Consider the following 15,553-nt stretch of genomic DNA (forward strand, 5'->3'; position numbering starts at 1 on the left):
AAGTCCTCGGGGGTACACCATTAACATCGGTGCTATGACATTCAACCCAATAAAACTTCTCCCATACACTGGTATGCCTTACTGTCGTTTGAGCCTCAGTGTATCACTTAGCTGTGAAAATCTGACAGTTTACGTGGCGGCCGATGACAAGCATTTGACTAAACAACTTCGCATTAGCATGACAAGCGGAATGACTTTGAAAACCAAAAACTAGGGCTGATAAACTTATCAAAATGCTAAAAAATAGAAATATTTTTGCTCAACCAAATACTCGCAGTCTTGGTAGCAGTGAAACCTCTACAGGAGCTAGTGAAGGGGCTGTTTAATGAATGGTCAAGCCGAAACAAATGTTTGATTGAAAAATATCAGCGTTAAACGAAGAGGGCTGAAGGATTTAACTTGTAACAAAGAAAACATTACCAGAGCGGGTTACTGATAAAGAAAGAGTTACAAGAACTGGGGAGAAATTGCTTTGGCCTACAGAATAAATATGGCCAGACGTTAGGTTTAGTTAAAAGGTCGCCATCCCGACAACAAACTCTTTTGAGTCACACTTGACTACTCGTAGCCTCGACGATCCATATCAAAGTGGGGAGAGCGAGTTGATAATCAAGAACTGGTCAGAATTAGAAGCGAGTAAGGGGAAGACAGCAACCTGGAGGTAAATTAAAGGCCGCTGCTTTAACACCGACTACTATTGTTGAGTGTACTGCAGATAGGGGCAGTTTACTTGCTATACAACCGCGGCCTCGACCTAAGTATTTAAGATCGCCTAGATCTCCTTCCAACTTCTCTGAGGTATAGGGACACGACTTGAGCAAGTTGACGATCGACAAGAACTGATTACAAACTGAGAAATTCACATCAGACCGTCTGGCTCATCCACAATTTGATTTCAGAACGACAAATACTATTGGATTACGCCCAGCGACCCTCCAAACACCCTGAAGCACATCCGCATTGGTAGAAAGGGGTTGCTGGTCAAGGACTGACCAAAAGTACAGGAAATTGCATCTCCCTGTGGAGGAAAGTTAATTAACTGCCTGACTCATTGACAAACTTGGCCTCATCCAAGACCAACGTCGTAGCACTACGCTCGACTACTTCCAGTTTCTCTAAACCGAGTTGACGACTAAAATAAGCAAGAGAAATCGTTTCTGTCCGCGAGTGAAACTTAGGCAGTAGTCTGACACGCTTTCAATGTCATTTTGGCTACGGTCGATGCTGTTGCGACAGGCTTAACTAGGCTCCATTACACTTCATTCCACCGACACTATTGGATCGGGCTATTACTCAGGAGAAGACAAGCCGGAGACATCAACCCACAGAGAAAAAAGAAAAGCTTTTGCTTCGACACATTTGACACCGATGGATGTAAATAGAGGCAAATGCGGAGGCGGAACGAACTGAGGCCTAGTCAAACAATTTACAAAATAGCTTCTTCGTTGTATGACTGAATCAACAACTGAATTATTCGGTCAACCATTTGAAATGTTTATCACCAAAGCTGTTGAACCAGCAAATGATCTGAGGCATATCAGCATTACTAAAACGAAGTACTGAAAAAAACTGGCTCAACTCTCTACTCTTTGGAGCCCACCGATTTCTCCGACGTACACCGAGAGTGCCATAGTGAGTTACTATTCTTGACTAACTGATTGAAAAAAGTAAAAGTCGAATTTGTCTGGAAAAGAGATCTGATTAACACTCCGACCTATTCACACAGTAGACTCACCCACACCTAACGCTACCACATCACGCGCATGATCCAAACTTCTCTGAAGAGTCACGACACTCGAATGACCCACTTAACACAGAGTATCACCCATACCTTCCGTGGGAGTAATGCTGTTGAATCACATCCAACCACTCTCCAAATATAAAAACAAAGGAGGGAAAATTGGTTCTACCTGCAAGGAAAATCAAAGGCCTCGATGTCTCCACGATTGCCACCATTAGATGGAATGCAGACGGGTGCGGAGGCGGAGCAGCCCGAGACAGAGGTAGCGGTAGTGGCAGCGGCAACGGCAACGGCGGTGGAAGGCTGATGCGATGGTGGAGGAACGGCGGGGGCCCCACGAGGACTGGCAAGGGGTGAGGCGGTCACCACGCCCAGCGGATCGTCGTCAAACAGCCCCGAACCTCGTTTGGTCCCCGTCAGTGTCGAAGCAGCTCCTGCCGCTGCCTGCTGGTTTGAGAGTTGCACCTGGCGTAGGAGACAGCTCAACGGCGATTGAGTGAAGTCTGGTGGAGGAATGGATGAGTGGAGTGGTCAGTTACTTTTACCCTTTTCCAATAGAACACAAAGTAATAGATTAAGACAGTATACTGGAGGTAGCTGGTAAAACAGAGAATGGGATTTGGACTTCAATGCAGATATTTGTTCTAAAGTAAGAAAAGCGAAACTTTTCTGCCAGTGTGGTGAACTAAAATGCAAAAAAAGTTTTTTAAAATAGCATTACGTGAAAGGCTACTATGAACGAAAGCAAGAGTTGCATTTCGTCATCGTTTCGTATTTTCTTGACCTTCTCCTTTTAAAAACAGAAGAAAGTCATTTTAACGAATCAAGAACGTGAAGCTATTGGTTAAAAATGCAACAAAAGGGTATTCATTTGCATTTTCTGATGCAACTTCACGAGATCTTTATTCGCCTTGGTTCGACTACGGCCATGATGTCAAAGCGTCCTGCTGCTCGTTGCCACCTATCAAAGTGAGGCTCCAGGCCTCCTATACTTCGATGATTAATCTGCGGCCAGGCCGTTACGCCCTAAAACATCTTCCTGGATGACTCAGGCGCTACGAAACACCACTATGTAGGAGGATACGCCATTAAAAGATGTCATCGATGTTCATTTCACTCCTTCCCTCCCTTTCCATCAAGAGCGGCTCCACTATCATTTAAGGGATTGAGGTTGATCAAACGCGTTATGCACAGCCTATGAGATGGTATTTAAGGAATTCAACAAAGAGAAGATTCCAAATGTTGGAAATTTTGTGAAACAAAAAATTAGTTTTTCCTTCATCTAGAAAACAATAGCAACATGTGGATTAGTGGTGGATAGTGAAATAACTTTACTACGCATTTTCAAGCCAAAGTGGAAGCTGCTGGCACCTCTCGATGAATGTCAATCATCGTGGAGGGTAGAAAGTCAGTGAAGCAATAATTTTTTCCCTTTCCGAATTCCAAAGAAATCTTTGAACTTGTAACGCTCCGAGTAGAGGATATTTGTGCACTGCCATAGATACAAGCAACGTACTATTTATAGTGCTCATCTTTTGCTTTATTTGTTTTTTACATTTGGCTACCGAAAAATAAGCAAGGATTACACTTTTAGGAAAAATTCACTAATATTTATCACACTATCATGAAGTGGATGCCAAATGGATCAAAAGCCGTTACTTACAAAACCCTATAGGTGAGGACTATTTAATAGCTGATGAGGACGCAACTTCAGTACGTGCAACGAAGCCTGATTCAGACTGCAAAGTGTATGAAGTACTGAGGACTACCTCGAGATTGACTGAAGGGTAGAGATCTTTAATGACTTCACATTGGGTGAGGATAATTTGTGAGTTGTGTAAGTTACCCTTGAGGCATTTTGATGGGGAAATTTTCAAATATCTGCTTTTCTATGGTAAAAATTCTATGGAAGAAAGTTGTCTGTTTCTTAAATTTTAGTATTACTGTAGCGTAAATGGCTAACTAGTGAGACACGCTCATTGGTTAGCCCATTATTGTCGATGAGTGTTAAGAAAGGTTAGTTGAAAAGTACTCTCGTGGCCAACCAACCAGATTCAAAAGATACATTTTAGATCAAGCATAACTTATAATTTAAAAATAATTGAGTGTGACCGAGTAACTACGCCTAATCAGTAGACAAACAAATTCACCATCCGCCTGAACCAATGAACCGTTTAGCAAAGGAGAGCATAGGATGCGGCGAATTTACTTAACAAGGTTAACTTATCATCCGATTGCCTACGTAAGAGTTAAAATGAACTCTAAAACCCCGCTTGAATAGTGCCTGCTTTTCTTCGCATTGTGGAAGTTTATCGTAGCTCCTGAAGCTAGGTTAAATTAATACTCTATTACCCCTTACCCTTGATAAGTTGCTGTTGATGCGACTCCTCAGGACTTGTGCTGACCGTAAGTTGAGTTCGCAACTCTTCAGTGACCAGAGAATTGAGATACTCATTATCCGGGTGGTGCAAATGGTGCTGCTGTTGTTGCTGTTGACGCTCGCTCACTTCAGCACCAGCCCACCAAGGTGGGAGGCTCTTGAAGGTCGTTGGCATGCTAGAGGAAATGGATGACGAGGAGGAGGGTGTGACCGGTTGTGGTGAACACTTGCCAAGGCTACGAACACACCCGGTGCGTTGTTGTTGATGTTGCTGCTGCTGTCCCGGTTGCTGATTGGTCAGGGATGAGGAGGAGGATGATGGAGTTGTGAATCCTCGTGCGTAGCTCTCTAGCATGGATCCGCAGCTTTCCACTAAAAGGGGAAGAAGAGAAGAGAAAAAGAATGTACAGAGAATTTCAGTCAGCCGAAGGAGACTTGATTTTAAGTTGCCATTTATTTTTCACCAAATAACTGCCTTCAGGGTCAGAAGATGACATTTTAACATTAGCGTTAATAACGGGAGAAAAAAGCCACATTTTACCGGGTGATTAAATGCTATGATCCATAATTTTGTTTGAATCGTTTTATTGATACTTCAGGCTACAAAAACAGACAGTATGACTTTGCTCCGATAACGAACAAGTAAGTTCATTCATTCGATATACTAAATCGACGTCATACCCACCATGGTTTGGATATCCAAAAAAACAACTCCCAAAATCGGAAATGCATTTATTTTACCAGGAAATTTAAGCGTCGACTAACAGAACAAGAAACAATGGCGCGTAGTAAGTACAAAATGATTGAGAGTAGATGTGGGTGACAGCCCTACTGCGTGATCATCCTTATGACCGCGTGAAAAAGTCCTCATTTTTGAAAAGATCAGTCGGAATTTGACGTTAGGTTTTACTTGTGATGATATTATTTAAAATAAGAAAAAGAAATGTACACAACCACCTTGTGTGGTGTTTTTGTTTGAGGTGTTGGAGAAGGAGACTTAACTTGTGCTCTGCGTTGGGTTCGGTAAGAGAAAATTTGAGCCTTCGGAGAGGAATTACTACAATTTATTTTAAATCTAAAAATCACGAAAACTGTCACAGACAGGCCCTATATTAAAAGTTGGCACATTCGATGTGGCAGGAATAATTAATTACTGAAAAGAAATACGAGGCATCTCGATAGGGGACCCCAAAAAAGTGACTATCCAAAGCCACTGAGGAGACAGAAACAATCGGCCTGGCACTCTAATGACAATAAAGCACTTGAGTGTGAAAAAAAAAGGATGAGAGTTTCCCACTGAAATGATAATTAGATGAGTAACAAAAATTTGTGGTTAAATGAAAGTTGCAGAGGTGGGGAATCTCAAATCCGGTGTCAACAAATGCATAACCAAGACTATCCGAACTACTTTCGGGTTCGAGTATGAATTAAAAGGGCAGACAAGGTCAAAAACGCCCTTTTTTGTGTTCCCAGTGGATTATAATCTTGGAGACAAATAAGGAGAGTGAAGTGAAAAGCTAGCTTAGATGAAAATTTTAGAGGATCTCCCAAGTACTCACGTGAGTCAACTACTTCGAGGACGGTTGCCTATGCGGATTAGTTAATCAAGAGAAGAAAAGGAAGAATAAAGTGCCGACGAATGGGCTACTGTGAGCTACTTTAGTGTGATTACTTTCTTGGAGGACTGATTGAATGGCAAATAAAACTGTCTTTCCGCCGTCGTGTCATGGATAAGATTTGAATTGGGTGAAAGCACATTACTTCTTATCAACACTGAAATAATTTTCTACAATTAAGCTGTTCCCCCAGACTGAAGCAAGGTCAAAAGTCTTCAATCCTAAATTTATCCGCTCATATTCAAACATATGGGAAGGCGGGGGGGGGGGGGGGTATAAATAAGTGTTCGGTTAAACACTAACACCCGACCAGCTAACTTAGGCCTGAATAAATACTCAAACTGCTACATTCAAAATCGTGTTGATGCCTTGCCTTTGATGTTACTACTATAAACGCACTATCGGCCAGGGCACAGACTGTGAGGCGACTCCTTTGTAGCCAAAATAGTCCAAGCTTGGCTCAGTTTTAGATGGCGTTCGATTCCTAATTCTTAACTCTCCACTGTCTACTGTCCGGACTCTCGACTCTAGACTCTCGTCAATGGTCAACTTTTATTGACAGGGGGCGAATGATGCTCGTAAAAAACTACCAACAGGAGCGACCTATACAAACAATTATAGTGTCAATCAGTGCTGTAATCGGTTTCAATGAATCATGCGTCAGAGTCGACGTTGTTATTGTTGTTGTTCAGAGGTGGTCAGCGTAAACGTTTGATCTTGAATAATTATGCTCATTTGTTTATTCCCATATCTAAGTTATTTATAGTTTGTCCGATGTTCTATTTGAAAGAAGAGTATCAAGTAGAAATATGTACCCTTTCCGAAAGTGCGTAACGTCTGGTGTTCTTGAAAAGGTAAGTCTGGACTTAAAAATTAGGAGTGGCTTCCCTTTGGGAGAGAGGAGGAATTACAGAAAATGCAACTTTTTGTGGACAGTTGAAGTGGATGAAATCAGAATGAATTTCTATTACCTCAGTGACAGTGTAACTGCTGATTTTAAACATGGATTTCCATATTTAAGCATTACTTTTTGAATGGACTTCTGCTAATTAAAATTGAGAACTATAACTTTTGTGACTGTATAGTTAATGACCCAATTTAAACAAAAGGGTCAACAAAAATATATTTTTTAAGTTCCACTCGAGAAAAATAACAAAATAACTAAGGCAGACATCAATACGGGACAAAACTTCAAAATAACTTCGCTTGACCTTGACCGAGCCCCCTAATTGGCTCACTGAGGTTTGCGCGGAGGAACGACAATAATTTCATGCTCTATACTTGCCATTGCATTGTATTACAAAGTAACAAACACTTATATTATAGCTCCAATTCTGACATGCTCCTAGTGATTAGAATAAGACTGCCATTTGCACTCGATGCGCACAAAACCAGTCATTGAGCTTACTTACTATCTTGAATATTCCACATCGAAAACAGTAGACTTCCATTTAATTTCACTGTATATTTGACCACGTTGGTTTCACCATCCCTTCTGAATAAGCCCCCACTCCAGTGATGTAGGACTCTGCTTCATATCACCTTTGCTACTATCTTCTCAGTCTTACTGGATATCCCAATAACAAAGGTAATCCCAGAATTCCGTGTCTCACCGCGACTTCATGAATGATTCGGAGACTAATCATTAGTAATGTAAACCGGACTAGTCACTTCTGAATGACAGAACAGTGCCTAAAATCGTTTCAGTGGAGACGATATAATTGTCGGGGCTTGATCACTCCACTAATCCTCACTACGCAACGCCAAATAGTAAACGCAGAATAACTGGCTCACATCTCATTCGCGGGAACTTATTTGCTTCCATGGACACCTTTCTTCGAGCCGCCGAACCTTGTTGTTGTGCAGTCCCTGCAGCTGTGGAAGCGGTGCTAGTGGAGGCGGTGCCACCAGTGGCCGTGGTTCTAGTCGCCGTATTGAATGCTCCACGGCCGAAAGCTCCAATCAGAGGTGAGAAGAGGGGGAAGTGTGGGAGCATTGACGGTTGCGTTGGTGGCGCAGGTGCTCCCGCTACAGCTGCTACCGACGGTGGTGGTGTGGTATCCTGAAGATCAAAAGTGGCCCCACCGAAGCCCCCGCTATCTGCCGACCCGGCTGCACCGCCGCTGCGGTGACGCATCCGCAGTTTTTGGCCGCCTAGAGGTGGAAAAGGAGTAGGCTAGTGAAAAAACCATTCATTGAGGATTGACTCAATAAAGGAGGCATGAAATGCCAGCCTCCTAGCAGAGCTGATGAGTGCAGATCTTCGAAGCAAATAGTAGAATTGTGATTTTGGAAGTGCACTCGCAACTAAGCCTTCGACAACCCCAATGGTGGCATGAAACCATGGCAATACTCCCATTCCTACATCCCTACATTACTACACGACAGTAGCCTCTGGGTTTTTTGTATACTGGCAATACAGAGTACTTTGGTTTGTTACATCAGCGAAGACTTGAGGTGATACCTTAGTAAAAACGAGACTGAGCCAATATAGTTTGAAGTGAATTTCTCAGGTAATTTAGGGTGGTCTGTTAGAAACGATCATTTCATTCAACCAGCGCTAATAGATACGCTAAAACGCTTTCAATTTCCTAATTTCTATGGGTACCTCAGGCATCCCAATTCCGGGAATGCCCACTCGAGTGTCCGCAAAAGAGTCATCGACAAATGGACAGTCAAGATCTACTAAATACTTTTGATGTTTTCAATCGGAGAGTTCGAAAACCCATAGCTTCTGATCTCCGTAACTTAGGCGAAAATCCCTCATTGGGCAATGGGCAATGAATCGTGTCAATTTTATCGTGAAAATACACCACTCAACCTCAAACGGCAGAACCTTTAATAATGTCAATGTATACCAACAAACCATTCCCGGTAGTGAGTATTGCTCAAGGAAAACGATTAAGGCAGTAGGTCTGGCTGTTCTCCAGGAAAAGGAGGTCATATGAGGTAGCCTTAGGTACAGGAGAAAGTGCACTAAAATTTTCCGAAGCAAGGCGCTGGTGGTGACCTTGTCATCGACCAATCAGGAGTCAGAGATTGTTTAAAATAACCAAAATTGGGTTTTGGGAGAGCGAGATGGAGGGAGGGGTGGCAAGTAATCAGACCATGGATAATGTAACTTTGCTTAAAAAGACGAACGCCCATGCGAAAGTGCAGCAACTGACGCCCTAGTTTGTTTGTCGTGGGGAAACTACACCGTTTGGCCAAACCCAAACTTGAATTTTAAGGAGATATACTCCCGAGCAAATGTCACTCCAATGAAGGCAATAGCAGAGAAAACAGGGGAAATCACTAAAGATTGCAGTCTGGCCGGAGTCTACTACTCATTGGAGCATCTATAACTAGAAGGAGAGGGGGGGAGTAAAGCAAACACCCTACAATTCGAAGGCAAAATCACGAAAAATATAAAAAGATTGATAAACTTCGGAGAGACGAGACCATGATGGAGTTGGTAAAAAAAGTTTTACCCAATAGAACACTGAATGAAAACATCTTCGAGATCTGTTGGCAGGTTGTTGTGAACTGAATCCCATGTTACAGTGAACCTGGGATCGACATCAGTGAGCGAGACTGGGGTCGTTACAACTGCACCCAGTACAGATAAGTGAATTAGATAATGCTGACAAAAAGGGTATTTTTTGACAACCAACTGTTGACAGCAGTCTTTTTCAATAAATAATGGGAAAAATAGGAGGGTTGAAGGGGTCATGGCCTGATATAAAGGACTTGTATGTGAGGTACCCATTGCATCACACCTTAATGAACTCTTGTCGTTTCCATGGCTAAGTTGTCTTCGATACTTCACGACACTACTTAATTACAGTCCCTTGTCACAACTGATCAATAAGTGTTGCCACTGCTTGCCAGTAGAAAATGAAGCTTAGGCGACCATCTGACACGTCCTGGCAACGATTAATGATCTTGTCGCATTTTTTTAAAAAATAAGAAACTCCCTTACCAACATGTGATCCAGTTTGATACGGTATTTACACCCATATATTCAAAGTCAATGATCGTATAATTGGCGCGGAGTGGGTAGCGGGCAGGATGCTGACGAAATTAAAGGACTGGGAGTGAATAAGGGTCTTTTCGTTTCTACAAAAACGAAATAAGGCGTATTTGCAATTCGTGCATGCTTTGATAACTAAGAGGTATACCATAAAACCCCAATGATGGTCTTCTGTGACCAATAGGAAAGCAAAATTATGAAGGAATTGCACGAAAGATAGCATCTCTCAAAGATTTCGCTGCATCATTTACTCTCTACCTACATTCAAGAGGGTTTCTATCTACCGATGGAAAAGTAAATTCAATAAGAATATGTCCCATACCTGATAAAGGTTAATAACGCAGATGTTGGACCTTTCAGCAATGTGTCTAGTGGAGGCAATGAAAAGGAAAGACGTGAGGTGCGTAGCGCCTTGAAAAAGATATTCTTAGAGAGGCGAGACAAAGACAAAACTACTAGGATAAACAATCACTAATTGGATGGTGTCAGCGTCCAACTATACCACCTTAGTCCGAATAGTTCCACTGCGATGAACGAAGTCAGCATTAGTGGTGGGAGACGAGAAGAATTGTCAGACCCATAATCAAAAGCGAACGAGTATATCAGTCGATTATGATAAATATTAGCAAGTTCAAAAAACCCGTTGTAATTCAAGTGTTGGCCTGACAACCAAAGGTTACAGCCGCAAATGTTGATTATGATAAACGATGATGATGATGACGAGGATGAGTCCACTTCATAAACAGGTAAACAACAAATAAAAAATTGTAAGAATTTTGGCCCCAGAAAAAGACCGAAAGAGGTATTACACTCCCATCCACTTTTAGGCCTTCAATTGACACCCAAATTGTAAGTGAAATTCCACCCACTATGTGATGCAAAACCCTCTTCACCGGAAGCAGCATCCTTTCTGTCCACAGGGGAGTATACAAAATTCAAAGGTTTATAAATTGCTTATGACAGATCCTTACATTTATAGACGAGAAGCGCACTAATATCATCCAATTTGATGTAAGTTGCACATTCAAGAGATGGTGAAGTTAAAAACAAAATCCACGCTGAAAAATCTTTTGGAATTACGAGACAATGGTAGAATTCTTCAGGAAAAGGGCATTCATCAACAGTAGGAATCAACAATAGAATCAGAGAGATATTATCAGCTTTAGATCTGTCAAGTCATCGTCTCTAGTTTCCGATTCAACAGTATCCGTACTCAAACCTCAAGAGGTAGTGATGTAATTCAAAGGAAAGGAGTGAATGAGACCACGTTAGTTGGAAGATAGTCCAAAAAAGTTACTTGCCAATCAAATGCCACATCGCAAATGTCACAGAAAATGGCACGAAGTAATTCACCGCGCATCTAGTCCAAGTCTTCTTAAATGACTTCTGTTACCCATTAATTGACCTTGGAAATTACACTATGGAATTTGCTCGGAAAAGCATTCAACGACAGGATTGTGAAGAACATCCTGGAAGCGTTGTTAACGCCCCCATCTACAGGTGGAGCCATGCTGCGAAGGAAAATTGGTTGAGTAAACGCCAAGTCGGCCATCATCAATTACTAACAACCCCTCCAGTCGCAATTTTTGAATCAACCAACAAGCACAACGGTAGATGAAGGCTCGTTGAAGACAGAAAAGCCAACGTTTTTCCCCCCATAAAAAGTTAATAGCGATAAGACAGCCATATTTCCTTGTCACTCCTTAGAGCAAGTGGAAAGAGCTTCGAGGTTTTTATGATGGAGCAGGGTGGAAATGATAAATAACTACATCCTCCTCCATTAACGGAAGTATTCGTTGCGAATAAGGTAAATGACAAAAAAATTGAGGAAAGGAAATAAAATTGAACTTTCGCATACATTTCTGGCCAAAATCCAGGATACATATGATGAACGATAAAAAGGGTAAAATTGTCATCTTCCTTTCTTCTTGTGATAAAAAGGAAAGATTGGCAACTCAAGGACGTGCGAACTAAATGTTCTGCAATTGAGACAGGTTCTCGACTCACAACATGTATCCTGTAATGTAATGAAGCCATGAAGTGTGTTCAAAACAAACCGAGATCCTGGACCGCAAATCTATTAAAAGGCCTGACGCCATGGCCATAGTACATGGACTAGTAAGTGACCAGTATCCTATTTGTACTCGTTATATTCAGCTCAAATGTTGTCAGTCCAGAAACTGTTAATCAAAACGGTTTTTTTTTCAGTTTCTTGTGCCCTAGGGCACAAAGCTCACGATTCTTTTTGAGGACTTTGACGAGACGCCCACAAGTAAGACATTTAGACAGTTTAAAAGCGCAAAGTCGACAGACCGCGTGTATGCCAGTGACGACCCCAAGCGTGGCGGTTCTCACCGCACATCCCCGAAAGTTATTCCTTTGAAGTTACATTCAGGGTACGCACCCCCCGCTCGGTTGTTGCGAAATTGCACAAAACAAATCATCTTGAGAGAACAGTAAACACAGCAATCCATAGATATATGAAATCTTGCAAACGGTGCAGGCTAAACTGCGATATTTTTGCCGCACTGGCAAATCCTGTGTCAAAGCTACTCTCCTGGGGTGCGCCAGGCACCGCAGTGGGTGCGTAAATATAGCTGAAACCCACGTAAACAAGTTTTCAGCCTCAACATCAACTCTTTGATAACCCCAAGGCCTCAGTTTGACCTGCACGCCCATCGTACTTTCAAGCTTGCACGTTCAATAATTTCTGGAGAAGTAAATCTAATGCTGCATTAAACCACAACGCCGACGTCAGATACAGAGATCGTCAAATTTGACCGTTTCTTTAATCTTTTACCGCGAGGGGTAGTACACTAAAAGCGGAGGTAAACAATTCCCACTCGAGTTCTGAGTGTTCAGTCCGCACATGACAGGTATATGCACGTTGTTCTGTTCATTTAAGAGACTAAAAAAGGCAGGTGTGCATGCGTGAACGAGAGATGATTGAGAGAATGCTGTCGTCGTTGAAGCTACAGCACACGGCCACAATGCGCTAGACACCCCTGGAGGAAAAGAACTAGACTGTGTCTACGACCACAAAAAAATCGTACTTACTGATGAAGTAGATGTGAATGGCATCAACCCGACTGCACTTACCGCGATAGGGCTACTTTTAAAACAAATAGAGGATAAAAAATACCAGAATAGAGGTCCAATTTGAAAAGACAAATTGAGGTTTTATATCGAAATAAAACTGAGTTTAGATGTGACGTCTATTTATCATTCGAGGTCAAAAAATAGCTATAGCCTATGTTTTCTGTCATGCATCCATCGCTCTTCGACCTTTGGTAGGATAATTTTCCAAAAAGAAGTAGATTTTAGAAGGTAAAGGTATTCGTTTCTAGGGCTACCACCGGTCCAAACTTGGGTTTAAAGGAGTCAGTATTGCATTCAGCTAATTAGAAAAACACTTTTGCGTAGTTAGTTACAGGGACAAATTTAGTTTTTACTTCTTTTCAAACATTCGCATTTTATTTCCATATTGGCAAAATGTTGAGACTGAGAAGCTACTAAAATAATCCTTCAAATACCTCCTTTTTGCACCACACGGAGCTGGAGAGAAAGTCACATTTACTAATGAATTTTAACGTGGATGTACGTGTGACGTTTTTTTAAGAGTGCACCTTTGAGTAACTCAGTTTTTTGGATCCTATGCATATTTCCAGCCAATTAATACACGCGCCTAACTGTCCAGAGTCGAATAAGGCCAAATGTGACCTTGACATTTGAAGAGTTTTGTTTTTAAAATCGTTTGCAAGAGTTTTGCAAATAAGACATTGTAAAGTGCCACGAGAACGGTCTTTGTAATTCAAAATGCATAACACTTTAATGTAAAGGACGAAAACTGACAGAATACCTGAATAAAAGCTTCCACGTAGGCGGTAACAATTACATGAGCAATTGCAATTTCATCAAAAAAGCTTAAGCGCAAACTTTTCGTAAAATAAATAATTAACCTAATTATTTGCACAAAACTCAACTTGAGAGAAATATTCAAGATCGAAACCACTTAGGGATCGGGAATCGTCGCTAGGTCCTGTGGATAAATTTCGGTCGACCAGTAAAACAACGAATGTTATTCAACAACGTAAAGTTGATTTCCTAAAATTGCACACCCTTATTTTCCCAAGTAAAGGTGATACAAATTCTCAAATACAGCTTCCAAATATGCCCCTACATTTGCCCTAAATTTGGTCAGTTAGTCTGTTAAAAATAATCATAAATAATAGGATAGCCTCTCTTCACTATATTGTAAAAAAGTTAGCATTTCAGCACAGTGACCAACAATTTTTTTGGAGGAAAATCTACCCATAATTTATTGCCCTTATTGCGCAACAGAGCGTCACGTATCATCGCAGGAAAATAAGCTCACCGACACTGGAGATTGGACACTTCTTCTCGCCTAGTGTCTACGTGTTCAAAATCAAATAATTTGTGCTTGATTCCCATTTGGTTGACAATTTAGATAAACAACTTAAGAAGCAGAATTTCTGCCAAAGCTTTATGGCTTACTAACTTACGCAAATAAAGAGGTGACCCAATAATTCATTCTGAAATTGCCTATAACTTGTAGCAACCCGATGATTAGATCGGACGCTTCCATGGAAGATCTTAAAGTTTAAGCAAAATAAACAATACTCATATTTATGACTAAATGCATATCTATTATTCACAGTAAACAAATCCAAATAACCTTTGACGACAAGCCAAACCACGATTTTGGCCTTCTAAAATGCACAAAAAAGAGGAGGTAGGCAACTTTGTAGATCCTCATCAGTGCCTACCCTAGTTACACGGAGACAAGTGCCACGTGACTGCATCACTGTGTGCAACATGCAATTGACCACCACCAGATAGGCAACTATTTGAACTGACCGCAATGTCATGGCATCATTCCTCCATCGGTCCAGCTAACCCTCCACCAGAGGGGATAAATTACGCCCCGTTCAAAGAAGCGGAGCCAAAAATGTGATAAACTTCAGTGAAAGCCCAGTAGATCTGTGCTTTTTTATGAAGGAAGTCAGGCATCAGGCTTTCAGCACCTTACGACTGTCATTCGCTTTTACCATAAAAATGTGAAAATATGTTCCCCAATAAAACATTCACTTATATTACATCAATTTGGAGACCAAAATAGCAGCAAGATGTGAATCCTGACTCCTTAAACAACTCTAATTAGCATTAAACGCACTTAGTATGAGGGAGGAGCTGAAAGGAGAACCACCCACCGCCACTCAGATGTTTCACGGTTCTACAACGTTGCTACTGCTCATGAAGCATAAAATGTAACTGCCATTAAAAACGAGATCACTCCGCACTTTACCCCCCCCCCCCCCTCCTAATTTTTCCAACGCAACTAATCTGCTTAAAATGCACAAATTTATGTCACATATTTGTGACGTGTGGATTCATGTATATGTGCTGCTGTTGGGATTTGTATTAAGGGGTAAAGTGTGATTGTTTCCGTGGAGCGAAGTTAAGCCGATTAATTAGCATATTCCTACCAGCCAAAATAACCAACAGGAGAAGGAAGCGTTAATAACGAAACCAAAAAAGTGATGGTCTAATTAAAAGCCCACAAGACAGATGCGTTTTCAACACCATGTTTACACCACAGCACTTTAATACCAGAGCATAAAGGCCTGGGCTGATAACAATCCTTTGTCATGCATTATCTGCCTAGACGACCCCTCACATTGCATAAGTCGTGTTTACTCAATGACCTGTCACGTATTCAAATCCAGGGCAAAAAAGACAAATGGACCGGCCGCTCAAGTTTTGCGATTAACAATAAGTGCTAA

At 41.5% G+C, this 15,553-nt stretch overlaps 1 protein-coding gene across 1 annotated transcript in view; it reads right to left on the minus strand. All coding sequences in view use genetic code 11, as the record gives it.

The window, feature by feature from the left end:
- Positions 1–1,035: 1,035 nt before the first annotated feature.
- Positions 1,036–15,553, minus strand: part of EGR_08926 (RING finger protein unkempt) — a gene marked incomplete at both ends in the record, with an annotated part of 36,902 nt that continues 22,384 nt past the window's right edge. The window contains 4 exons of the mRNA XM_024498175.1: positions 1,036–1,132; positions 1,911–2,244; positions 4,101–4,493; positions 7,532–7,891. Coding sequence (XP_024347420.1) covers positions 1,036–1,132; positions 1,911–2,244; positions 4,101–4,493; positions 7,532–7,891 — 1,184 coding nt within the window. The remainder of the gene's footprint in view (positions 1,133–1,910; positions 2,245–4,100; positions 4,494–7,531; positions 7,892–15,553) is intronic.

The sequence above is a fragment of the Echinococcus granulosus genome (assembly GCF_000524195.1).
Source record: "Echinococcus granulosus chromosome Unknown EG_S00124, whole genome shotgun sequence".
NCBI classification, from domain to species: Eukaryota; Metazoa; Platyhelminthes; class Cestoda; order Cyclophyllidea; family Taeniidae; genus Echinococcus; species Echinococcus granulosus.